The sequence below is a fragment of the Apus apus genome, chromosome 8 (assembly GCF_020740795.1).
Source record: "Apus apus isolate bApuApu2 chromosome 8, bApuApu2.pri.cur, whole genome shotgun sequence".
Lineage (NCBI taxonomy): Eukaryota > Metazoa > Chordata > Aves > Apodiformes > Apodidae > Apus > Apus apus.
The window spans coordinates 9502916-9528917 of NC_067289.1; the positions used below are offsets into that span (position 1 = coordinate 9502916).

The 26002-nt window shown below is 39.5% G+C and overlaps 1 protein-coding gene across 2 annotated transcripts in view; it reads left to right on the top strand.

Moving 5' to 3' along the window:
* Positions 1 to 26002, top strand: part of NYAP2 (neuronal tyrosine-phosphorylated phosphoinositide-3-kinase adaptor 2) — a 133603-nt gene that overhangs the window by 74829 nt on the left and 32772 nt on the right. For both annotated transcript variants that reach the window (XM_051626876.1, XM_051626875.1), the window contains 2 exons: positions 6694 to 7791; positions 24500 to 24712. In XM_051626876.1, the coding sequence (XP_051482836.1) occupies positions 6694 to 7791; positions 24500 to 24712 (1311 nt within the window). The remainder of the gene's footprint in view (positions 1 to 6693; positions 7792 to 24499; positions 24713 to 26002) is intronic.

The following is a 26002-nucleotide window of genomic DNA, read 5'->3' on the forward strand; positions in this document are numbered from 1 at the left end:
AGAGCTCAGTGTGTTGAGTGGATGTGCAGAGAAGTGGAGGGCTATGGAGGAGAAAACCTGGAAGTCAGTCTGCTCTGGACCATGGCGGTTTGGAGAAGGACTCTCTCCAGCATGCTGCTCTCTAAAGTTTTTAAAATGTCCTGACACCTCTTGGTCTGCCTTTGCCTTGGTGATGCAGAGCAGCAGACCTGCAGCCCCTGCCATGCTGGGAGGAGGCTCTGGCAGCAGGGCAGTTGGTGCAGTAGGTGGCCCCATGTGAATCCCCAGCAGGTGTGGCGGCCTTGGCATGCACAGCGTGTGGGTAGCCAGGCTGTTAGGGCTGAGAATTCAGTTTTGTGGCCCAGTTACACAGGCCTAAGCTGAATCGGGCAGCAGCATGTCTTCAGCCACAGTGCCTATCAGTTGCAGTAGTTGTACTGTTGAGTTAATGCAGAACTGAATTTAGCTGCAGGGCCCGATTCTGCTCTGTGCTATACGGGCATTTAATTCTGTAGTAGCATTACTGAAGCCACTAGCTTTCCACGACTTTGAATTAGAGCAGAAATCAATAATTTTAAAATCTGAAGGAAGTTGTAGCCAAAATAAAGGGACCTGAATGCCATTGAAGAAGTCTTCTTAATCATAGCCTTGAGACATCCAACTAGCACATCAATAGTATTTTATGACACAATCTTTTCATTTTCAGTATAGTTTGTCCTCTTTAAATGCCCAAATAATTTCCAGTAAGAGCTAATAGATTCAGGAGGAGGAAAAAATAGGTACTGCATAAAATAATTGTGCTGAAATCAGCTACCATTTTCGAAGCTGTTTGAATGAATAAGGTAGTTCTTTTATTTCTTCCACATGCTTTCCCTCTTTACTTTGTCCTACTAACATCTTTTAGAAAAGGAAAAGGTAACCTGCAGGGAATGGACTTGTGTCCATCAGGACAATGCTATTTTGAAAGCCAGGTGTGTTCTGTGACAGAGGTACTTTCTCTGATGTTATTTCAACCTAGTGATGGCGTTTCTGTAGACACTTGCCAAGATGCAGTTTTATGTGTATATTTTATGGCTGGTCATAGTGTAGGAACACTTGCCTGCAGAAATTCCTTGGAGAAGAGAAGATCCATGTTCGACACTGCCCATCTCCAGTAGATACATTTACATTAGCTTTTGTCCTACTGCAGCTTTCCAATGAGGGGAATCATTATGCAAGGGCATATAGAAACAAATAAATTAAAAACATCGTGTAAAATATCTCCAAGCGTAAACTGGCAAAAGGTAGTTGGTGAAAGTAGCATTAAGGGGTAAAATGACAGGCAAGGCCTGGTGGCCTGTGACAAAGAGATGAATTAAACTCAGGTCTCCTAGGTGCCAATCTTCACACAGTTCAGAGGGCTGTGCCTTTTAAAAATCAGTTTCACTAAGAATATTCAGACTTCATCTACAGAGATAATTAAATCCAACCCAATGTAAGCACTGGTGCACAAATGCACTGAAGATGATGTCCAGCTTTGAACAAGCAGTTCATTTCATTAAAGCCGGTGGGGTTATTCATAGTCTTGAACTTTAACATATATATAGGTTCTGTGCTACCCTAGAGCTGGATTTTCTCTGTTGAATTATGTGATGTAATTCAGAATCTGTGCATCACTGATTCAGTATCCAGCACATTCAGGGTTTCATTAAAGAAATTCTATTTCCTTTCACTCCTGGAGGCTCTTTTTGGTACAAGTAACCCTCCAAATACATCAAAATTAATTCATACAGCATACAAAGTAACATTTTAAAGAATTAAAAAAATAATAATAAAATTAGGCCCCAAATCATTCCTTCATTTAGAAAGAAATTGTATGCTGGATCATCTTGTAGAAATTGAAACTGGAGTTTTCCTGTGACATATATTTTTATTCTGTTTGCTATGGTGAACAATGCAATAAATTGACTTGATTTCAGAACTGCAAAAGGTGGTAAAACACCCACAGGACAACAGAAAATTACAAAATTAATTTTAGTTTTTAGATGTTTTCACTCATTCCTTATACAGTGAGCAAATAATAAAAACCAATCTGATAACACATTTTCATATTTCAGTCTCCTCTTTAAGAGTAAAAAAATACTTCAAAAGGAGAAGATGAACAGAAGCATTCTGTATTTCCAAAATTAACTATGAAGGGCAGATTATCTGGGCATATCTGAAAGCTATGTGTAACCTTTGCGCTACAAATATCTCATTCCAAAAATGTCATATTCTGCTTATTCAGTAGGGCTTCCATAAGGCTATTTAAAGCACTGTGCTTGCTTCTAGACAAGAACTGAAGTTATTACAGCCTGCATGTTTTGTTTCACTTGCAGTTTATTAGAGCTAGATAATAGCTTGGTAGTAGGATGTGATTAAATGCTGAGAGTTCCTGCCCAAGCAGTATAAACACTGTGAAGTTCAGCTTTGTTTGTAAGGATCACTGTGCCTCCAGTTTATCAGCTGTGGTAGTTTGGGTGGTTTTGATGCAAAAAAGGACCCACTAACACAGCAGTCTGAGCTCCTGCAGCCTCCACAGCTGGGCAGCTCCTGGACAGAGGACCATGAAATTGGTGAGCTCTTCCTCTAAGCATCTCTGGTCTGCTCAGGCTCCTTGCAGACCTGGTGGTCCCTTGTGTTTGTGTGTCTGTATCAGAAACCTTCACAAGAGCTTTGTGATCCACTTTTGAAGTGGCTGTTTAAGGGAACTTTCACCTTGCATGGAGAGAAATAGTCCTCACTCTCATTTCTTCTGTTTAGCTTTGGATCAGGCCCTGTGTGCTCTGATGTATGAGTGACAGGTTCTCAAGGCGAGTTACTGACAACAGTTGCATCAAGGATGTAGTAATCTATGGTGATAAGCATTAATTACTCCATGTTTAGAGCTGACAACACAGCAATATGTGTATCACCAATATGTCAGCATGGTTTGCTTTTCATAGGAGTTTATGTTCCCAGCAGGCACCGAACGCTTTTTTTGCCTGATAAATGTCAAGTACTTAAAGCAATCTTTCCTGTTCCTCTCTGGAGACTGCCAAATAATCTTCTTTCATTGGTTATGGGATCTTGCCAGGGCTTCTGCATTCATGCACATTTATCCCTGCCAAATATTGGTAACACAGGAACTATATAAATATTCCCTGCTCCTTTCATTAGCTTTGCACAGTTCTGTTCGGTTGCAGGATTCCTGTTTGTTTTTCAGGTTTTTTTTCTGTTATTCTGGCTGGAGCAGTAGTTCATGATCCATATTGCCTTATTGAGTATGCTGTAGATTTCAGCCCTTGCCATGGAGCTGTGTTTCAGAGTAGAAACCTTTCTAATTAAACAGCATAGGCATCTTGCATCATTGGCTTCTTAAAGCTGATTCAGTTTGCCTCCTGAATGCCCCACGGCAGCTGAGGGGAGTTCCCAGTAGATGTTGAGCAGTTCCTCTGTTTCCAGTCATGATAAAATGATCCCTTTGCTATTTGCCCTATGCATTTACTTGTGTTTTTTCCCTAGGAAGTTTTATAGTACCAAATGTTCCTGTTCCATGTAGCATATAGGAGCTTCCTCTGTACTTATATAAGTTCTATAAAATATTTAAAGCATTTAGCTTAAAATTTTAGTTTGATAAGTTCAGTTTGTTAAGGAGGGGAAAGATCTCAGCAACATACCATGCCCTGGAAATAGATGCTTTAATAAAATAATCAATGGCAGAGAAAAAATTCTTTTCGCAGAAAACGGGAAGTAAATCATTCACCTTGTCAGTTTTTAGTCTGTGTATCATACAGCAAGACTGACACATTTGACCTTTTTGTTGAAAATATCACCAAGATATTTTAGTCTAATGCTACGTATCATGCAATGGCAGATGAGAATTCTGTGTGTGTCAGTGTGGTACCTAATTTCAACCCATACAAAGATACTTTACAAGACTAGAAGGCAGAATGTCAGTCATTTTTCCTTGATATTTCTCATTTCTTTGTAATGTAATAACTTGTGAATGTTGCATATACGAGCTCAAACACCTAAGAACAGGTCTAGACCACATGGCAGAACCTCTTCAGTTGGATAAATCTGTGAAAATGTAAGGCGGGAAGAGTCTAAAGATGCTATTTCCAGCAATTTGTTTGAAAACACAGTACCCTTAAGCACATTTAGCTATTTTTAGGTAAAAACACCGGTTAACACTAGCCTTGAATGACCTCCAGCATAAGAGCATCTTTCGATTACTTTGTCCATCATTAACATCTCTTAAGATGAAAGAGTGGGGATGTGGCTGAGACAGAGCAGGTTCTCAGTGTGACACCCGTGGCACAGGAGATGTGGAAGACAGCACAGGGAACAGGGGTGTGGGGAAGGCAAAAGAGCAGGAAACATTTGTATCTCAGGTATCCATTAGGGTGGCAGCACTGGGAACTGAAGACTGCAAAAAGCCTGTGTACACAAAATACAACTTTCAAAAGCAGCAAAGTCTGTGATCTTTTAGCCAGTCTAAAGTAGAGTTCAGGTCCTGAGCAGCATGGTTCAAAATGATCCGGCAGTTTGTGCCTGTCTCTTAATTTTAATGGTACCAATCTGATTGCTTTTGCTAGGCTTGTAAATTAAATTAACAGAGGTGTGGAGAGAGGACTGAGATCAAGTTTTATGTCAGGAGAATGTATATGAACATAATATACAAAGAACAGACTAAACAGAAAAGAAAATTATTTAGCTGGAAGCCTGGCAAAGAAAAATCTGCTAGTATTATCAAATACATCAGGAGTAATATTTTTTGCAAAGCCCAAATGATTCTGCTAGCCTACATATCATTCCCAGCAGTCTATCCTAATACATCCAAGAAATTTAATTTGGGTTAATTAAAAAGACAAATTTAAAGTGTATTAGGATATATCCACGTAGTGAAAAACTATCAAGCTACCAAATACTCTTGTCTGTGGTAACTTTTGCATGTCCCCAGCCTGCTGCTGAGTGGAACACATTAATTGGAATCATCATGAAAGAATAACTTTTTTTTTTCCTAGTTCTAGCAAGACTTCTTTTTCTTTTTGTTTTGTTGTACTTCATTTATATGTTAAGCTTTAATGCTGTCAAGGAAGAGTAGTCTTATTACTTCATATATGTGCACGTGCGTATATTCACAGCTCCTTATTACTAAACAAGACTGGAGTCTTGTTTCACATCTGCCTTTACTGCTATGCCTTGTAAGAACTGAAGAGAGGTTATTTAGCAGCTCAAAGCAGAAGTTTCATAAAGTGATAACATTGTTTAAATCCTCTTCTGAAACTGACCAGTTAGTTCCAGCATGTTAGTAACATGCTGGAATGCAGGCATCTTCCAGCCCTGTGCTAGTGTCCTCACAGGCTGTCAAAATACTGTCCGTCAGCTGGTAGAGCAGTGCCAGGCTGCTGGCTTTACTCATATGGTTGAGACTGTTTCTAAAAGAGGTTTTTTAACTCCATGAGCACTGCCTGCTGGGTTTAATATTTGAAATTAGCTGGCCATTTTCTCATGAGTCAGCAGAAGGTGTCTGGAAATCTCTCTGTGCACTGAGTGTGCAGTGGCAGATTTGTAGCAATGCATTGCAAGGAATAGCAAAGTTTGGTAAGACAGGAACGCTCCCATTCTAAACTGGCATGTCAGTTTGTTGTTTGGTTTTGTTTGTTTCTTTTTCATTTGGCGAATTTACCAATGAGGTATCAAAACTCTCAATGCAAGAACTGTTTGCCCTGTAGGAATATAAATTAGATGTAGTGTACGTGGTAAATTTTGTTTCTGAGTAAGGTTGTTTGGTCTGCTTAGGATAAAAAAGGACTTCACCCACATATTTAATGAGACATTTTATTAACCTTAACATTTAATGAGGTGTTTTAACTATTTAGACAAAGTGGAAAAAATGCAGTTTCCATTAGGTTTTTTTTATTATTTTATTCATAAAGGATATTTTCCAAGAAACTCTTGACGTCTCATTTCAAATGAATTTCATCTCAGTGTTTTGATTTATAATTTCAAAGACAAAATGATCTATTGTTTCTAAAAGTAACCTGTTTGGGGAGGACCTGAGTGTGAGAAATAACTTTGTTCCCCCTTGACTTCATTAATGTCACTTGAGTTCATTGGATAGAGTCCAAAAAAATGTTCAGGATTATCCCAACAAATTTTACAGTATCTGTATGTGAATGTTTTCCTTCTTAGTCAGTGCTGAGAGAGTTGTTGTACCTTATGTAAGAAGCTACTATAAATAAGAAGGTCTTGATTCATCACTGTGTCACTGCAGTTAGTTCACTGTCACTCCAGAATGAGTGTCCAGGATCTTAACTGTTCTCTTGCAGCCATAAGAAGTTAATTTGAATCCTTAGTTTAATGTCTTTGGCAACCCCCTGTGTCTTTAAAAACCCCTGAGTGATATTTGAAAAGCATAACATTTAAAAGTGGAAAGTCCTCTGTTCAAAGAGTTTGTGAAAGAACAGATGTCTCAGAGGAAAGGAAGTGCTCTTTATATTGGAGTGTCAGAGCATTCTGGGGGATGATTTAGGAGTGTTTTGAATAGGGTGTTATTTCTGTAGTGTTCTACTGATGCCATACCAGAGAAAATCAGCAACAGGCTGGTCCCAGGAAATCCATTCCAGAATTATTTCACTGTAACAAACATCCTGTGGTTAACAAAGTGTTACACACTTCTGATGATTTTATATTTTGTTCTGTTTTCAGTGTCAGCCAAACCAAGACCTCACAGTGATGAATACACCAAGAAGATTCCACCTCCTAAGCCGAAACGAAATCCAAACACTCAGCTAAGCACATCTTTTGATGAAACATATATCAAAAAGCATGGCCCTATGAAGACAACACTCACTAGAGATGCCTCACTATCGCAGGTCAGCAGTCCTGCCCCAGACACAGAGGAAGAAGAGCCTGTTTATATTGAAATGGTTGGGAATATTCTCAGAGACTTCAAAAAAGATGAGGATGACCAAAGTGAAGCAGTCTATGAGGAGATGAAATACCCTATATTTGATGATGTAGGCCAAGATTCAAAATGTCAATGTGAATATGACCATCACACTTGTTCTTCTCAGTGTGCTACTCCCACAGTGCCTGACCTAGATTTCACCAAGTCTTCAGTGCCATCTACTCCCAAGGGCTTGCTTTGTGATATACCCCCACCATTTCCAAATCTGCTTTCTCACAGACCTCCACTCCTGGTGTTCCCACCAGCACCAGTGCAGTGTTCTCCAAATTCTGATGAGTCTCCTCTAACTCCACTAGAGGTCACAAAGCTTCCCGTTTTAGAAAATGTGTCTTACATCAAGCAACAGGCTGGAGCATCTCCATCTTCACTGCCACCTCATACACCAGGCCATCAAAAACTGGAAAAAGACCAGACAGTATCTCATGGAACTAGCACCCCTGGACACACGTCCTCCCCTCCTCATCCTTCTACCTTATACAGAACACAATCTCCACATGGTTATCCTAAAAGTCACTCTGCCTCACCTTCTCCTGTCAGTATGGGTAGGTCTCTTACCCCCTTAAGCCTCAAAAGACCTCCACCTTATGACTCTGTACATTCAGGAAGTCTCTCAAGAAGCTCTCCATCAGTGCCTCATTCTACAGCCAGAAACACATTACAAGAAGGAGGAAAGATGGTAAATGCCTCGGTCAGTACCTATGGCTCATCATCTCAGAGTGGTTCCCGTTCTCGGACACCCACCAGTCCTCTGGAGGAACTAACGAGTCTCTTTACCTCAGGACGAAGTCTCCTGAGGAAGTCCTCCAGTGGCAGAAGATCTAAGGAACCTGCAGAAAGTAAGTTACTGATACATTTTTTCCTCATTCTTCCTTGCAATGTTATACTTCACTATATTTTATTAAATGCTTTCAAAGATTGAGTACCTCAGAACTCTGAATTTCTTATATAAATTTATTGTAATAGGAAGAAAGTGTTTTTTGTAAAAATTGCTTCAGTTTTCATGTTATATTTTTAAGCACACATACTGCACTACAAAAGTACAATTCATTTTGCAGGAGTCAGTTTTTATTAGCTTTTCCACATTTGTAAGACTCACATGTGAGTTGGGATCTTCCTACCATGTCACATCCTTACTTTCTTGGCAGAAGCAAACACACAATAACTGTTTAAGCAGCTTGTAGCAAAATAAACAGAAGAGTCAGTTTTGGGCAAAGATCCATTGATCACCCTTAACTTGTCCAGTGATCATGCTGTGTCTGATGGCAACCAGAGGTACCTGCCCAAACCACGCCTCTCCTCCCCCTGCCTTCTTCCATACTGTGCTACAGAGAGTTTCTCTTGTGCTGTTGTGGCAGGCTGGGAGGCCATACAGTGAACCGATCTGAAAACCAACATGACCTATAAAACACCTCCACACACTGAAAAGCAGGGGAGGAAGTTGTACAGGAAAACCTTTAGCCAATATTGCCTTTTCATATGCTCTATCATAAAGTCGTTGTCCCATAGGCATTCAGGTTTATACAATGTACACCTGTTTCTGAGCCAGGAAAATATGAAAGTGCCTCATGAAATCAGCAGGAGTCACTGATGTGAGTGACAGCAGAACCTGGCACCAGCACTTCTGTTGCAAAAACATTCCCGTTCAGTGGTGCCAAGGACATCTTGCAATGGAAGGTCACTATAGCACCTTTTGTCAGAGAGCAGAGGGGACTTACTATGCTTTCTCCTCCAACTTCAGTCAAATCAGTTTATGACTTTGAATTCTTGACATTTGACTAAAGGAAAATCTCTCTTAGGAGAACAGCTGATCTATTGTTTGTGTAGGGGCTATATTACGCCTATTTGGCAGCTGTAACACATTAAATACCATGTGATAAACTATGCTGGTTTATACCTGATAAAGGAAGGTGTTCAGGTGTCCAGGCTACCTTATAGCTATGGAAGAGAGGTGAATTCTGCACTGCTGTTCTGGTTGTGTTTGTATTGCTCCATTACATTACAATGATTGATGTAATGGAGCAGTGTAGTCACATCAGCTTGGGACATTCTCAGGGGACTCACAAAAACACTCCATCTGGGTTTTCATGGGCAGAGGGTGTCTGCCTCACACCCCTGCAGCTGAGTACATGCCAACGTGCAGACATGGAGAAACTTGGTAACAATGCTTTGGATTGGCATTCAAAGCATCCCTTCTGATTCACGGACTCCACTGCTCTAACTTCAGCAGTTTATTCTCATTTATCTCTATGCAAATCAGGAATAATGACTCTGAAATCAGAAGGTGGAGATAAGAATGGAGTTAGCAGGATACTGAGACCTGAACCTGAATGGTCAGTGCAGCAGTTTGCTTCATTTGGCTCTAATATTTTGTTACCTGCGATCATAAATACTGTTATATGAAAGCTTTAGCTCCATGACTAAGAGCTTCACTAAGTGATTACAGCAAAAAAAATAATTAAAAAAAATAGAATAATGCCAGACTTGTGTGCTGGATTGAAGCAAGTTTGTATCCAACAGGAAAGGCAATTTTTGTAATTGGGAACAATTGTGAGAGATGTGATGTGACATAACTAATTGCAGTGAAGTGGTAGGGAGATTTTGGCAAAGTGCAGACAATATTGAACTTTATTAAACATACTACGTATTCATAAGTGAGCAGAAATCCCCTGTAAACCCCATACTACACCAGATCTACCTGGTGAAGGTTGTAAGTTGGATGGTTTGTGCTCACTGATGTAGGCAGAAGTACCAGCTTTTGGGAACTTTGGAAATTCCTGCAGCAAATGAGGCGAGTCCTCGGAAATTTCAGCAAATCTCTGCTGCTACCTCATGCCTACTTCCAGAAAGATATTCTTTATATTCCACTTGACTGAAATTGAATGGAGATCATTCAAGAGACTTTTCAGGGATAAATGTGCTCCTTGTTGGTTACAAATGGTAAAACAAGAGGAGATGAAATAGAAATGGTTCATTTACTTCAAGGACAAAACATTCATATTATAAATAGACAGCAGTGGTGAAAAGATTTGGGAGTGCAGCTGTGTTGAGTAATGAACAGACTGCCCATCTAATCCGATTGTAATTTGTCTTGTATTTACAGTATGACTTAATCCTGTGGGATTACTGCACTGAGCATGAACCAGGTTTGTGCTCAGATATTGCAGAGGTGAAAGGCAGTCTAAGATTTAGAGAAAATACATACAGCTCTAGCATTTTATGTCTTGCAATCCTACATTAAAATGATCCACCATAAAGAATCTGAATTGTGGGATTTGAATGTGGAATCTGACCAGACTGTCACATTTACATGCTGTTGATTACGTATAGTGACAGTGTAGACTGGACTAAGCACGCAATCAGTTAAATAAATCGAGCTCCTGCAAATCACACTGGAAGCCTAAGGCACCCACACAGTTCTGGATTATTTCTTTTTTTTTAAGCTATGGGAGAGCAATGCACAGCATACACTGAGACTGCCATAGTTTTATAGTTTTAGCTTTAGTGTAATTTGCTCTCAGCATCAGAAAGATTTCCAGAATCTAGAGGATAATAAACACACAAAAAAAGAAGTCGTATGGCTCTTATGAAGTCGTGCTATGGAACTAATAATATTTGCTTCTAAAATATGAAATTATTCTGAGCACATCTCAAGCAATTTTCTCATTGAATCCTCCAAGACAGCCCTCTGTGACTTGTCTGAAGCTCTCGCTACCATATGCTTGTCAAAAAAAATAGCTCAATACTAAATTTTATACTCAGCTGAGTGTATTTGGAAAACATTGCAGCAGTTACAGAGAAAATGCTCTCATCTTTATTGTTATTACTGCAACTGACTTTGTGGAGACTTGGCATCCGAGTCCAAACAGAATGTATTTGCTGGCTTTTCATTTGTGACATTTTTGAGTGAGTTTCTTTTTGAGGAGAGGGACTGCACAAACCTTATCTCCTTATTTGCTTACTATGCAAGCAAAGCTGCCCTTGTAGCCTTTGTGTATAATTTCCTTTGCTCTTCTATCATTGGGATTTATCCCCAGTTGGGATAAATCGATTATCCTAAGGAGACTGTCACCTCAGGACCACATTTTTGGAGGATATGAGCTTTTGTTGAAATCCCAGCCATGTTGCTGCTGAATGCAGTCAGCATCTACTGGCTGCAGTTGTGGTGTTTATCTGGATTTTAAAGCAGCTCACTTATTGTGCTGTGTTCTTATAAAAATCCTCATGTGTGCATCTGTTAACATGTCCTCATGTTAGCATCTTAAATATGCATCATAGCACTACTACGAAGGTGAGGAGAAAAGAACAAAGAAAAATAAATTGTAAGGCCAAATCAAATTTAAAAAATGGTGGAAGGTGATCACAAAGAATGGCAGAAAGATGAAGTGAACTGCTATGGAAAACTGAAGAACATGTAGAGCATGAAAAAGTAGGGAGGAGCTGTGACTGCTTAGCCATCCCTGCTTTTGCGTGAGGTAACATGGTAGCATACCCCAACAGTTGGTAGAGCCCTGTGAAGTATAATGTCAGCCTCAGAGGTTAGAGGGAAACTATTTAAAGGGTACCAACGCTGCCTGGTGTCCTTGGTCTGCTGCAGTGTGTCCTTTTCTAATGCAGTTGGAAGGTGTGGTCCCTCAACTCAGCTGTGTTGAATGGCACCTTCTCTTTGCTTTTATTATACGCATTGGCTGACTGTGTTACTCATGTCCTTTAGTAAAAAAAGGGAATTTCAGAGTGAGAAAGGGGGGGATTGTCTTCAGATTTTCTGGAGCTGCATTTGCTGCCTCTGTCTTTTCTGCACCATAGAAACAGGCTGTATTCTGTGAATATATATAACTGAAGTTGTGCCTATCGGCATACCCACATCCTAAAAAGCAAAACAGACAAGCTGCTGGTGTGAATCTGAACTGTACAACACTTCAAGGCAGTACATTTTTTTTCTGGGTGACATGGTCCTGCACACCCTTGTCAGAACCAGCCCTTTCTGTTGGTGTCTTGGATGTTTTCACTTGTCAGGGCTTCAGTTCTATTGTAACAGCCTGGGAACTTCCACTCCTGTTTCGAGGAAATGTTGCAAATATTCATCTTAATGCACTGCATAGCATAATGGTTACCTCTGCTGTGTGCTCTGACTCTGTGCACAACGTGTGACATCAGGACACATGAAGCATGGAAGCTCTTGCTCTTTTCCTCCCTAGCTGCTCTGCAGAACTTCATGGCTGCTTTGGCTTTTGTGTACAGAGAGTTTCACTCTTCAGCTTCTAGTCACATCTAGGGAGGGAATTTGTGAAAATGTTGCTACAAAAAATCAGTTAAAGAGAATGAACCTTGGAAGAATTATTCTTTCCTGTTCCTGGCTGGTACTGGCTGTATTAGGAATCTAAAACATTTTATTATTAGCTGTCAAATAGTGTGTAAAGGGGAGGGGAGCAGAAATATCTCAACTTGTTAAAAAGGAGCTCATGCTGATTTCAGGCAGCTGAGACCCTCCCATGAAGAAATTGTGATGTTACAGAGGAAATTTTTACTACTTTTGGTTTTGTTCATTTTTTATATATATTTTTAGTGCTGGTGCTTCCCAAGGATCTAGAAAGCAGTTTTGTGTTCCCTGTTAGATAGACTAGTATGTTGGGAAAGAGATTTTGGGGAATGAGACAAGTGAAAATTCACCCCATGTGGGTCTGGTCGTTTAACCTCCGCCTCTGCACATTAAATGCAAAATGAGGGGTGTTGACAGTGCAGGATTTCAGGTTAGATATTCTTCTAATGGAGTGAGTATGAAAAAGTAGAAAAAAAAAAAAAAAAAAAAGGTGGACTATGCATGCCACTCAACTCTGCATACCTTCTTGTTTGGATACCTGCTCAGCCTCTGGTATACAGAAGAGGAAGAGCTGGCCTGTAAAATTAGGGTGGCCATAAGAAGTATTGTAGCCCCTCCACTACATACCATTAGTCAGCTACTATATCATAGTAAGTTAGTATCAGAGACTGAAATTTGGAAGCCTACATAATTTCTATCCTCTAGGTTAATATATTTTCTGTACTTCTATATAAAAGGATGTCAGCCTAATTCTCCAGCCCTTTTCTGTATTCTAGCAATTGATTGCTCGGTTCAGTCTAATAAAATAGGTACAGCTTTGCAGAAATAACTGTGCCCTACTGAAGTTACTCTTGAATGATGCTCTACCTTTGAACCAGAGGTATATTGACTTCTCCATCACAGGTGAAGCAGCTGCTTCACTAGAAGTTAGATTTTCTAGTCTGATGAGCCATAACATATATAAGATTAGACCAGGTGATCACAGCAGTTGTGTCTTGTTTGACAGTCCTGAAAGCGGATTTGAAGGAAAAGACTTAAAGGAGGGAGCGGAGTGAAGTTCCAGAGGAAAAGGAATAGAAAGTAAGAGAACATTGACTTTGAAGAGAATGACAGTTGTTGACTGTAGTTCACTGCTGGAAGGATATGGTCTTACCACAGTTAATTGCATTTACTTAAAGCCTGAAGAAGGCTCTGTCCTTGCCCGTCAATTACGATCTATCGAGATATAAGCAAGCTAAGGAGCTGCAACATCAGAGGTACCTTCAAGTGCTCACCTGGGAGTGTATATTCATGGCAAGAGCTGGGTACACCTGTACACGGAAAGGTCACAAGCTGTCTGTTCTGTCAAACTCTGCCCTCCACTAACAGATGCCTGCTGGGGTGAGTGTGCGATGTTGAGAGACAGAACTGAAAATGACTGAAGTGTAAACATGGGGATGCCCAGATGTGGTCAGCATCCTTCAGGGCCCAAGCTTCCTGGGGGGAAAATAAAGGAAAAAAAGATGATTTTTACAGTTCAGTGGTGTTGAGTTCTGCTTCAGCTATACCTGTTGTTGTCCTTTGCCAGTAACCCTTAGATCCCCTAGTGAAAAGAGGTGGGCAACTGGGCCAAGTATTTTGATCCAGATTAAGGGCATTTAGACATTCAAGTCACTCATGTTCCCTCCATTTATAAGGTAAAGGTATGTCTTTGTTACATGCAGTTTTTAAAATAGAAAAAACACATTTTGAGATTATATGCAATGGTTTTGATAATTGGTACTGTGACATTGTCTCCACTTCTAATTCAGCAATTTAGACTCATCAGAAAATGAGGTCCTTCTGGGATTGTGATAGTATACAGGAACATTGGAGAAGACATAATTTCATAAATAATTGCTTAGGATTTTCTGGAAACAGCTGCTGTTTCTGATTGATGTATATGGATTTATTTATTCCTTCTGTTTATATTACTTGACTGCTTGATAGAATTTCTGATTACCGATTTAATCAACATTTCTTTTTATGAATATAAGGAGTAAAAAAAAATAATAGAGATAAAGCTCTTCTCTTTTTATTAGATTTAAAGTAAAAAACGGTTTCAGGTAAAGGAATGAAAAAGACATTTTCTTTTTAGGTTTAATATACAGGAAGATGTAAGTTGTCTGAAAGTTGTTTAAAATAAAGGAAAAAAAAAAAAGCCTTAAATACAGTTACCAGCACCTACTTCTTTGTGTTATGAATAAGCAAAGTAACATGTGTTGTACTTAAGGATGTGGGTAAAAGGTTCTGAGTTTTAATTGATTTCCTCCCTCCCAACTGCCTGATCAGAGCTTTCTAAGCCAGAGAAATATCTTGACCTTTAGGCCAAATCCCCAGCACTTATAAATCACCACTTCTTTTTTGAAATCGAGAGAGCTACTCTACTTTACACCATCTGTGTCTCTAGCTTCAAGAAAACAAATGTGTCCTTTGTGACTAGAACAGCTTGCATTCATAATGGTGTAGTCATACAGCAGGGTGGTGAATCGTGGAGTTTATTGTCTTCTTGCTTCAAACAGGACCACGCAATTTACAACCAATTTATGGGTGCTCAGTAATAATGGTAAGAAATGCTTAAGCTGGTTATGTTTTCCATAAACATATATTGCCTTCAACAAAACTGCTTAATACAATTTTTTGAAATTTCTCACTTTGTTTTTAGGAAAGGTGTTATCAGTGCAGGCTATCAGGGTCCTCCTTTTGTGAAAGAAATAAGGGGTGGGGGGGAAGAGATAGAAATCAAATTACTATGATTTAAATTAATGGTGCAATTTTATTTATATAGCCTCTTCTCAGGAGGTTGGCCCAGCCCCATAGAATGCCACTGGGTGGGGCCGGAGGTTTGAAAGGATGTGCTCCTTGCACTCTCATCAGCCTCCCCCTCCCTGGGACCTCTGGATTTGAAAAGGAGCTGTGCTGTGTTTCTGCCTGCTAGAACAGGCAATGGTTGCATTGTGCATAGGCATATTGAAACTTTACACCCTATTTGGGGACTGTCTGATTATCACTAACCTGTTGTCAGTGGGAGATAATTTATTTTAGAAAATAATACGGAACCTCTCGCTGGAGGAAACGCCCAACACCAGCTTTGGTTTATGCGACTTTTGTAGAGTACCTTACTAAAATCGTATCATGTGTTCCAGGAATTAGATAGTTAGCAGTTTCAAGCTGAAATTGCAGTTCTGATAAAAAGATTTAGAAACTTAACTGAGAAAAGATGGATATGCTTCTCCTTAAGCTGTCTCTGCGCCTTCCAGAAATGTGTCAGAGAAATAGCTTTATTTGTATTATACCTGTACATTATTCAAATATTGAACAAAAAAGCTATAGGGTTGTACAAACATGCTCCTTGTAGATAAGGTGAGAAGTACAGGAACATTGAGGAAGTAATTGTCAGTATAATAACGCATATTTAAAAATTAGGTTCATTTACATTTGATTTGATATGAAGGTTCAGGTTACTTTTACTCCTCTGAACAGAATTATCCATCCCTAATAATTTTTTTTTGTTAAAACAGTAACATGCAATTAGCACTTTATCTGGCATTTAAGAATGAGTAAGGAGAACTATTATTCTTGTAACTACTCATCTGGAAAAAAAGAAGCTATGTGTTTAATTTTGCTGGAGATGGAAATTACTCTGTTTTTGCATGTGACTTAGATTCATAATTCAAAACCTTCTTCCAGGAAATCTATAGCCATTTTATTGCTTGGGCAATGACTGTATAATTTACATTACATTTATATATGCTGGAACACACAGAGAGATGCCTATGCCAGCCCCACGAGCTGCTCTGGATACTTGTGGAAGCAATAATAGTAATATCTTAAAAGCACAGACATCAGCTGGGCTGTGTAAGGCCATCTGCAGTTCTACTGGTTTCCTCAGGATCTGAAGTCAGTGCTGCCGTGGCTTGACAGTTGCTTAGCCGGCAAGATTAAAACCAGCTCACAAAATGAAACCTCTAAGTAGAAAGTGGGAAGGGCATAAACACTTTGACTCTGTTAAAAGGCATAGAAAGACAGAATGACAGATGGACTTCGTTCTGTAATAGAGAACTCAAGTGTTAATGTACAAGCAGTGCCTGCGACCCTGACGCAGCTAGGCTTGGCTACATAGAAAAGCTTGTGTCTGGCTTTGTAAAAGCAAAATTCAGGTGGAGCCTGAAGAATTCCCTTTTACCAGTAACATATTGTGGAAGAAGGAGAGCTGAACAAATGGGGCACTTGTTTTAATAATAAAAGGAAAATTCTCTCATTCATTAATAACGTCAATAAAGACAAAAGCATCAGTAAAATTGTTTTTCTTAAAGGTAGTTAAAATACAGACAAATTAGCCAGGAAAGAGTTTATTTTCACCCCAACTTTCTAATTGTTTTTTTAATGTGAAAATACAAGAGAGGGTGTTTCAGTCCCCAGTTTTCACAACCAGTGTCCTTTTCTATCTCTGCGTTTTTCTGACTAACAGCAGATTTGCATTTACTACTGAATCTGGATGAAGGCATACACTTCAGAAGAAATGGAAGTGGTCAAACAATGGAAAAATGTTGCATTCAAACAGCTAATATAGTTCAAAGACTGCTTTTCAGCAGAAAACTTGGCCAAAAAATGTTGACAAGTTTCATGTAGTCAGCACTTCTATGAAAGATTGATATGTTTAAGTGAAGCTTTGAAACCTAAGGTCACGAACTTTCTACAAAAACATTTTTCTTAGTGTGTCTGTATAATTTAGCTTTTTTTGCTCACTCCTGCATTCTGATTTCTGGTGTCCTGTGCTAGGACATGTGCAGTGCCCATCAAACTGTTATTTCCTCATCCAAACACGAAAGCTGTATATTTAAGGAATATGGTATGAGAATAAAGGAATGAATGTGCAGTGAATTGAACAGGATTGGGAAGGGAAGCAATTAATCAGGAGTATACACCATTTTCTCTTTAAATTGAATGCTGGTAAGAGTTGGGCAACATTTTACAGTCCCCAATTTCCAGTTTAATTGCATGTTTCACCCAACAGTGTTTTCTTTGATCAGTGTTAACTTTAGGGTGGGAATGGCAGTATAAGCTTGTTGCATATGCATGTCCAAGGCTATTATCAGTGATACCAATGGGGGGGAAGGTAGGGGAGAGAAGAAAGTTTCACAAGATGGCCACATTCAGACTTTTCAAACTGGTCATCTTCTCATACTTATATGCTATTTTCTGCAAATAGACATAGAGTGTGTGTGTACCCAGCTACTTGTATGAAATTCATCTGCACACATTTAGTTGTTTGACTGAAAGTTCAGCCTGGATTCTCAGTGGCAGAGTTGGGTCCACAGCCTACACAAGAGGATGTTTGCAGCTCACCAGTATCAACTGTGCTATACTTTAATCAGCATAGCTGGCTAGCCCCAAATAACAACTGCTGGAAGGAAAATCTTTCCTCTGTTGGAGTCAATGGCAAAATTCCCTTTGACTTGCTCTACTTAGGTTTTTGCCCATGAAGGCACCAGGGAGCACAGAGGCTTCTGTTGATGTTCTCCTAAGTGCAAGTCACCAGTTTCTAACATTACCAGCTCTTAAAGAAAAAGAAAAATATGCGGTGAATATCAGAGAATAAGGTGTTCTGCTTAATTCGATAATTGTGACTGGGCTGAGGTAAATAGAAAAAACCTAAAGTGCCAAAAGAACATCCTTTCCAAGAATCCTGTTTGATATAATGGTGAGAGTCCACAGTCTTTTTATTTGTTTTGGTAACACACCTGTACAACAATGCATATCTTCCAGATGTCGCCTTATCAGTCAAAAAATCAGACTTTTCTGTATTTCAGTCAATCATCAGTGTACAAGAGGTTTTTCTTTGTACTCATCAAGCAATGTTAGATGTATATCTTCCCATGAAAAACTTTTAAAACCTCATCTTTAATGCCAGCTGAAGTTTACTGAAATTTAAAGTATTCTATTCTGTTTTTCAATGAGATTATAACACTCATAATACTAATCCAGTATTTTTGTTCTAAAGATTTTATGGTTTTTTTGGTATAAACCTATCCCTTCTTTTATTAGTTCTCAACTAACTGCAGTGCGAGCTTTTTCTTTTCCTGTCTTGTTCTCCTAGCCAAGGTTGCCCACTTAGCAGCTTTCAGATAGGCACAGAAAATCAGCCAAATGCATTTTTCTGGAATCCCTCTTGCCCCTCCCTTTGCTACCTGCAGCAGGCAGATGTGATCTCCACTGGATTTCATAATAAAAAATGAAACAAATCCCACACTGCTCACAGAAACATGTGCTCAGTGAGCTCTGAGAAGTATTTCAGCCACATCTACTTAAATGTTAGATGGTTTGTGAGACTCTTAGACTTTCTATTGATTTTGCATGAAAGTAGGTCAGAGCTCCTTTTAATTGAACAAGCAGGCTGCTTCAACTCTCACTTAACTGTGAAAAAGGGGTATTAAAAATTGATATGCAAAGCGAACTTCTGCTTAATTAGCAAGCAGATGAAGTCAGAATAGACAAAACATCATAGTTAATAAAGATGAGGAAATGGCTTTTACTGACAGTATAATATATTCCTGGTTTTTGTTTGCTCTTTGTTTTTTTGTTTGTTTGTTTGTTTGTTTTTTAAGTGGCTTAAGCACTGAGCATTATCTGTGTTTCTTGCATGTGGTATTAATAGCCTATTAGTTTTCTTTGGGAGAGGCTGGGATACATTTACAGCTGTGCAGATCAGACAAACCACCACATAACAAGAAAGCTGTTAAGCAGCAGATCTAAAATGTGTAATAAAGGTAAATAAAAATCCCTGGTGTGCAGAAAGAATAAACACTGGGATTCTCTCAAGGGCTTGGTATTGCTCCACATCTGCTGTCTGTGGAAGTGGTCAGTCTGTAGTGGATGGGCATGTCCTACCGGCAGGGTTCTGTGGGACACTGGTGGAGCTGTGCCTGGCCTTCTCTGTGGCCATGACCCTGGGTTAGCCATAGGTCACTGAGCAAGGCTGCTTCCAGCTCTGCCCCCCAACAGGTGCAGGAGCTGAAGCCTAGAACATGTCTCTGGTAGCTCTGATGATCCCACACAAGTGCTGGCTGCTGTCCAATCCCTCATCTCCACTCCTCCTGATGGCCAGGAATGCCCCTGGGGATGTTCTGTGCTCTGTCTCCCTGAGCCAGGTCCATGCCTGCCTTGCAGCTGTATGAGGTGAGGTCTGGTATGTCAGGGCTGGAGGAAATGGCGAGTTCTGATTCATATCTAAAGCCCATTCCAAGTGACTTACCTGTCTTCACACCAGCGTGCATATGCTGAATTTTAGACCCTGGGAGTAGTACCATTTACTTCCCACAGTATGCAAGTTCTGCCTAGAGTGATGTATTATTTATTTAGGTTTATAACAAACATACAGAAAAAAAAGAGTAAATGAATAATGTATGGATGATTAGCTTATATATTTCAGCTCACAGCTGAGAGAGATGGCAGAGACCAAACCTCGTTTTAAGTTCCTAAGACAATTGCTTTTCTTTCTTCCCTCAAAACCCCAAGCTGTAATAAAGGTTCTGCTGTTTATCACTTAGTGTTACACTGAGAAGCCACCAGGACCTGAAATTAATTTGTGCCTAAGAGCAGAGTGGTTGACTGGCCACAGAGTACGTACTCATTTGAATGATAGGTTTTCAAGATGTTTTCCGTAGCTGTGTTTTTCAGTTTGCTTTGGTCCAAGTTACAGCTAATTATCTCGGTTTGTTTCTCTTTTTTTTTGGCATCTATGAGTTTTCCAGTATGAGAGCTCATGTGCCAGACCTGCCTCCTGTGCAGCTATTCAGCATGGAGAAGGCTCCAGGGAGACCTCATAGCAGCCTTCCAGTGTCTGAAGGGGGCCTATAAGAAAGCTGGGGAGGGGCTTTTTAAAAGGGCATGTAGAGAGAGGGAAAAAGGTAATGGATTAAACCTGGAAGAGGGGAGATTTAGGTTAGACATTAGGAAGAAATTCTTTAGTGTGAGGGTGGTGAGACACTAGAACAGGTTGCCCAGAGAAGTTGTGGAGGCCCCATCCTGGAAACATTTATGTCTAGGTTGGATGGAGCTCTGAGCAACCTGATCTAGTGGGAGGTGTCCCTGCCCATGCAGGAGGATTAGAACTGGATGATCTTTAAGGTCCCTTCCAACTTAAACCATTCTATGATTTGGTCTTTTCCTAGTAGGGAAATTGTACTTGTCAATTATTGGTAAAATAAGTTCTCTCTAAGAGATTTTAGCCACCACCTTATTCTTGAAATGGAAAAGCCTGAAATTCAGGTGAAATAAATAAGAAAAATGCATATCTTTGAATATTAAAATACAATGACACCTGGAAGTGCTTGAAACATTTGAACGCCTTTATGGCAGTTCAACCAACTGTATCCATAAATATTTAAAGCAGTGAATTACTTCTTGCAATTTACATTTTTGTACCACTTTGGCTTACGAATTATTGAACAATAAAGAGGCTTCCCATAATAATTTCAGCTTTCAAAATACAGCACTTGACACTGAAAAGATTTGCCTGTGGCCATCATATGATTCAGTGAACTCCCAGCATAACACTGAGTCTCAGTATCTCCTCACTCCAAACTGAGGATTTTAACAGCATGAGGTAACTTAAATGCCATCTGTGTTTCCACACTTCTCACAAAATAAAAAGTTGTGCCGCAATTACTGTTAACGAGAGTTCATGTTTTCAGTATGGGATCAATGTGGATAGAGTGGCTGTTTAAATCCTTATTTCACTTTTATAAAGGGTTGCCCTGTTTAAAATATACCGGTTTGATTTTCAGTCGATTAAGGTCAGCACCCCATAGGAAGCCGTGACCAGCAGCTACATGTGGGTTCTCCTTCCTGCTCGTGCCTCGTGCTTGGCTGCAGGAGCAAAAAATCAGACTGATGAACGTGCTTTCATGAGAGAGAGTAATTTGTGCCACTGAGCTTGTTTCATGGAGCTGCATTTGCACCAGGGAGTAGTTGACAGTATAAAAACATCCCAGTGAATGGGACAGTTGCCAGAAGGTCCCAGTACTGTGTTGTCACCTGGGAGGGGAGCATTCTGCATTTCTGGAGCTGTCACGGGCACATGAGGGTTGAGGAGCTCTTTTGCTCAAGCAAGAACTAGCAGAATTATTAAATCTGAGCATGATTCCTATTGACAGTTACTAAGAAAGCTGAAATTATTCTCAAATCCTCCCCAAATTATTTGAGTAAAGCAAGGCATTGAATTTTGGTTTTCATTTTTTATGTACTTGCAAGTGAGCAAGAAAATAACATTACAGAAGAATATAAACCGCTGACATGTTTTTCTGCCTGTGTATCAATGTTACTGATAGTGATCACCAAATAATAATGGTTCAGGCTCTTTGATGTGTTGCATGACTTTATAATCTGATTCAATCTGCTTTTCATTTTTAGGATATATTACTTTTCAGATAAACTGAGAACTGAAAATCCCCAAGAAAGGACAGTGGAATGCAAATTTATGAAGTCTAGACAGCCAGCTGAAAACTGATTTTCTACACCTTATAAAGAAGTAGACTATGAGCCAAATTTTTATTTAGTCTGAATATTTCCATAGTTTCCAGCTGGTTGCAGAGAACTGCTGTACTTTGATTCAGCTGATAATAAAACGAAGAATGCACAAATCATTTCTATCAAGCAACAAGTACAAATACTTCTCTGTTAAGTAAACTGAAGTGGATAAATCCTTAGCTCTGCATTCAGCAGAATCTTTCCACTGCAGCTAAGGGCTGGCTGCATGAGCGTGTGAAAGGTTTTCACCAAAGTAGTGACAGCCTTTCCAGTAGTAGCTGATAACATAATAAGTTAAATCTATTGAATGATGCATTAAGTCAGTGGGGCACTTGCAGGGCTGGAATTCTGTGTTTTTTAAAGTTTATTCTATTCTTTTGTCTCCTTCTACATTTTGCTGGAAAGGAAGAGCTGTATTGCAGACAGCACCCTGTATGGGTGGGAAAAGAGGGTTGTGAGAGTTTTTGCAATTCTGTTAATATCTTTCTTTTTCCCGGATAAGTAGTATCTTAAAGAAGTGAACATTATTCAGAAAAAATTCATCTATGATTACACATATCTGTTATGTGGAAAAGTATATCATTATTTTTGATAGATCGATGCTCAGAAAAACATAAGACCATTTTTGTTGATACCTGAAAGTGTTAAAATCTGGTTATAATTTGAACTTTAGATTGTAGTGCATTTTGTATTACCAAGTCTGTCTGCAGAGGCACAGACAGAGCTGTGTTACAGATACTCGATAGCAAGGTCCCTGAAAGGACTACAGACTGTTACTCAGCCTTGTACCCTGCTGGGTTACCAACTAGAAAAAACAAACTGTTTGGGTTTTCATTGTAGTGTCTTTTTGCATGCATTAAAGTAGGTAAGTGACCTTAAAGTTCAAGGAAGAGATTTTATTTCTGAAGGTCTTTGTCACATAAAAAGTCACTGAATCCTGTTTACAAGACTTGCTAAACTGGGGCCATTTTATTATTTTCTCCTGAGTGTTACTACTGTGATTAGTTAAAAAAAAATAAAAATAATAATCTTGGCAGTTGTGGTGTGATATCCTTAATATCCAGCTAGATCTTCCTACGTGTTTCCTATATGATGTTTAATTGAGGAAATTCAGGCTGACTGTTGTTGTTCATCAAGTTCATGTACAGACTGGAATGTCAAAGAACTCAAAACAAGGTGAGATTTTGTTACTGCTGTGTGTAGGTGAGGTCTCTGCCTTACCACAGAGGTATTTAATATTGCATCTTCTACTGTTTGCTGCAGAAAGCATAAAAATTTGGGGTTTTTTTTGAGCCACAGATAAATTAAATTGGTGTGAATGTGGTTCTTTACTGAGATTGTCTCATCTGAGTGACAGTTCCTGTTGGATAGTCCCAGTTCCTGGCCATGGGGATAATTGAGAGAGGAAGTAGCTGCTGAGAAAAATTTTGCCATTGCATCTCTGGTGATCCTGCACAGTCAGACCAGTTGTGCTTCCCCATAGTCCCCTGGGGAGCTGTTGATATCTCCTGCCTGCAAATGGCTTCTGGCATTTTCCCTTTGCTTGTCTTTCCCGAATCTTATGCTATTCTTCATAGCCCCAAAAAGATTTTCAGATTGGGCTCAAGGGAAGATTGTCCATCTTTATCACATGTGAATTCCAAGACAGTAGATACGTAAAGAAATTAAGGTACATTGGGGGTTTGATTTATAAACCTGAATTACTAGAATTGAGACTATCATGTAAGAATGGCTTTGGGTTTAAATACAGGGTATAAAATTCCAAACTCGGAGGGTTTTTGGTGTTGTGGGTTTTTTTTATAAAAGGTCACAAACAGTTCAGCAAACCTTGAATAATTGACTAGCACAGTAATTAGCTGCTACAACTAAAAGCAATCTAATGGTTCTTCTTGTATCTAGTTTTTCATGTGAATTTTTCACAGCTACAGATGGAAAAGATCAGGGATGAATTGTTTCTCCATTGCATTGCTCAACCTGCAAGAAAAGAAATGAGGGTCTCAAGAAAGGAACAGAAAATCACAAGCCATGAGGAAAGCAGACATCACTGCTTCACTTAAAAAAAAAGAATTGTTTTTTTTAATTCCTCCTTCTTATATTGACTCATGGTGTTGAAAGCAGAAAAGCATTTTCTGACTCCAGGGATTTTCCAACCAAGTGAAATTTTATTCCCTCGGTTATTGTGCTGGGAACACCCAAAATATTAGCACTGGACAGTTTTGTGTATTGTATGCTTTTTATTAGAGCTTATGAGGAGTACGGATATGTTGCTTGCACAATATTGCCTTAGGAGAGAGCTTCCTTAGGAAGTTCCTGAAGAAGAACTTGTTCCCAATGAAATGACAGCTGAAAATAATTTAAGTGTTTAAATAAATTGTTAATAAAAGCATAATTTGGAAGGATACAATTAAAAAAAAATTATTTACCTGGCATATAAAGTTGTAAAAGAAAAGTTACATTTAATCCCTTTGCTGCATTGTATATGGTTTTAATAATTAGAAAGTGTATTGAAACCTACACAAACTATAGGTTTTAGGCCCAGGTGATAAAATCATTATATAAATTGCCCTTAACAGATTTATGATTTGCATATATGGAATATTGAGCAAAAGTTCATTATATGATGTGAGTAATGAGCAGATGGTTTTTAATGAAATGTATACCTGTGTGTTTTTTTGTAGAACCACTAGATGAGTTGAAGATCAGAAGTCACAGCACTGAGCCACTACCAAAGCTGGAAAACAAAGAGAGGGGAGGCCATCATGGGACAGCTTCCTCTAGAGAGCCAGGAAAAGCTCAGGAATGGGATGGAACACCAGGCCCACCTGTGGTGTCCAGCAGGCTGGGGAGATCCTCTGTCAGTCCAACGATGTTGGCTGGAAGCAACAGCTCAGGTATGTCAAGCAGCAGAGCAGGGAAGAGGTCATGAATCCCATTGTGAGGTGAAGGATCTCTAAAGTTACACAGATGTATGTAAGCATCTGGATTCCTTAGACTTCCAGCTGTCTTTTAGAATCTGCCCTGCCCATAAACTGCAGCACTAATAAGCACCATGCTGTCTGCTTGTGCTCTGGACTGGAATGGGACTGGGATTGTGGCAGGTAATATAGACATGTAAACATGCCTTTCATCTATTTTGAAAGGAGTGAGGAATTCCACTTGACATTGAGAAGGGACACTATAGCAAAGACACCTCCAGGATGGCACCTCAGAGAGAAGTTCATAAATTCAGATATCACATACAGCAACAGAAACACGCTCTGCAGAAACAAGGCTGTCTTACTGGTATGCATGGTGAGTGGACACAGGCAGCCTTTGCCTTATGCTTGTACATACATTTCTAGATAATCTACTATGGATTTCAAAAGTCTCTAATATTTACCCATTTTATTAATAAAATTTTATATATGTAAAACAGTGAATTGCCATAAACCATGAAAAATAATGCAGCCTTGTTTATAAATTGACTAAGACATCCAGAACTGATACGTGAATGGAGATCTGTAAACAGGTAAGTATAGCTCTGGCCAAAGCATTGCACTGTTAGTGTTTGAGATTTGACAGTTCACTTAAAAGAGTAACTTTATTGCTTACTGGTTGGGTTCTAAAAAATATCCACTTTAATAACAGTCAGAATACATAGTACTGAGTCTCGTGGTCCCTGTTCAGTAAGCATAAGACCATGAATGAGCTACTAACACAAGAAATTGCTCCTGCATGAGAGATCTGCTGGGCAGTCAGTGACACAGGTGAGCCTTTGCAGTGCCACACTAACAGAGATGCTCACCCCTCACCCAGGGCATCAATTCCTTGTGTGGTAGCAGGACTCACATTTTCCCTGCATTGCTGGGAATAACACCTGAAACTCAGTACATAACTTGAATGGCCTTTGATGATCTAACTTATCATTTGCAGCAATCATGCAGTCCAGCTTTTCTTGCTACAGACTCCCCAAATAGTCCTTCCTATGCCAAAAAACAGTGACTTTTCTGAAAATGTCAAGACTAGCACAGGGTGTTTGGATCTAACTGCATTTTGCTTACTTGTCTGTTCTCACAAAGCATCCTGGTAGGTAGGAATTATCCAGATTAGGTCACAGCTTTTAAAAAAATTCTTTTTCCCAGGGTATTGTAGCATCATCTATGCTAATGCAGGTAAAAGGGTGGGTTTAAAGGTACCACGTG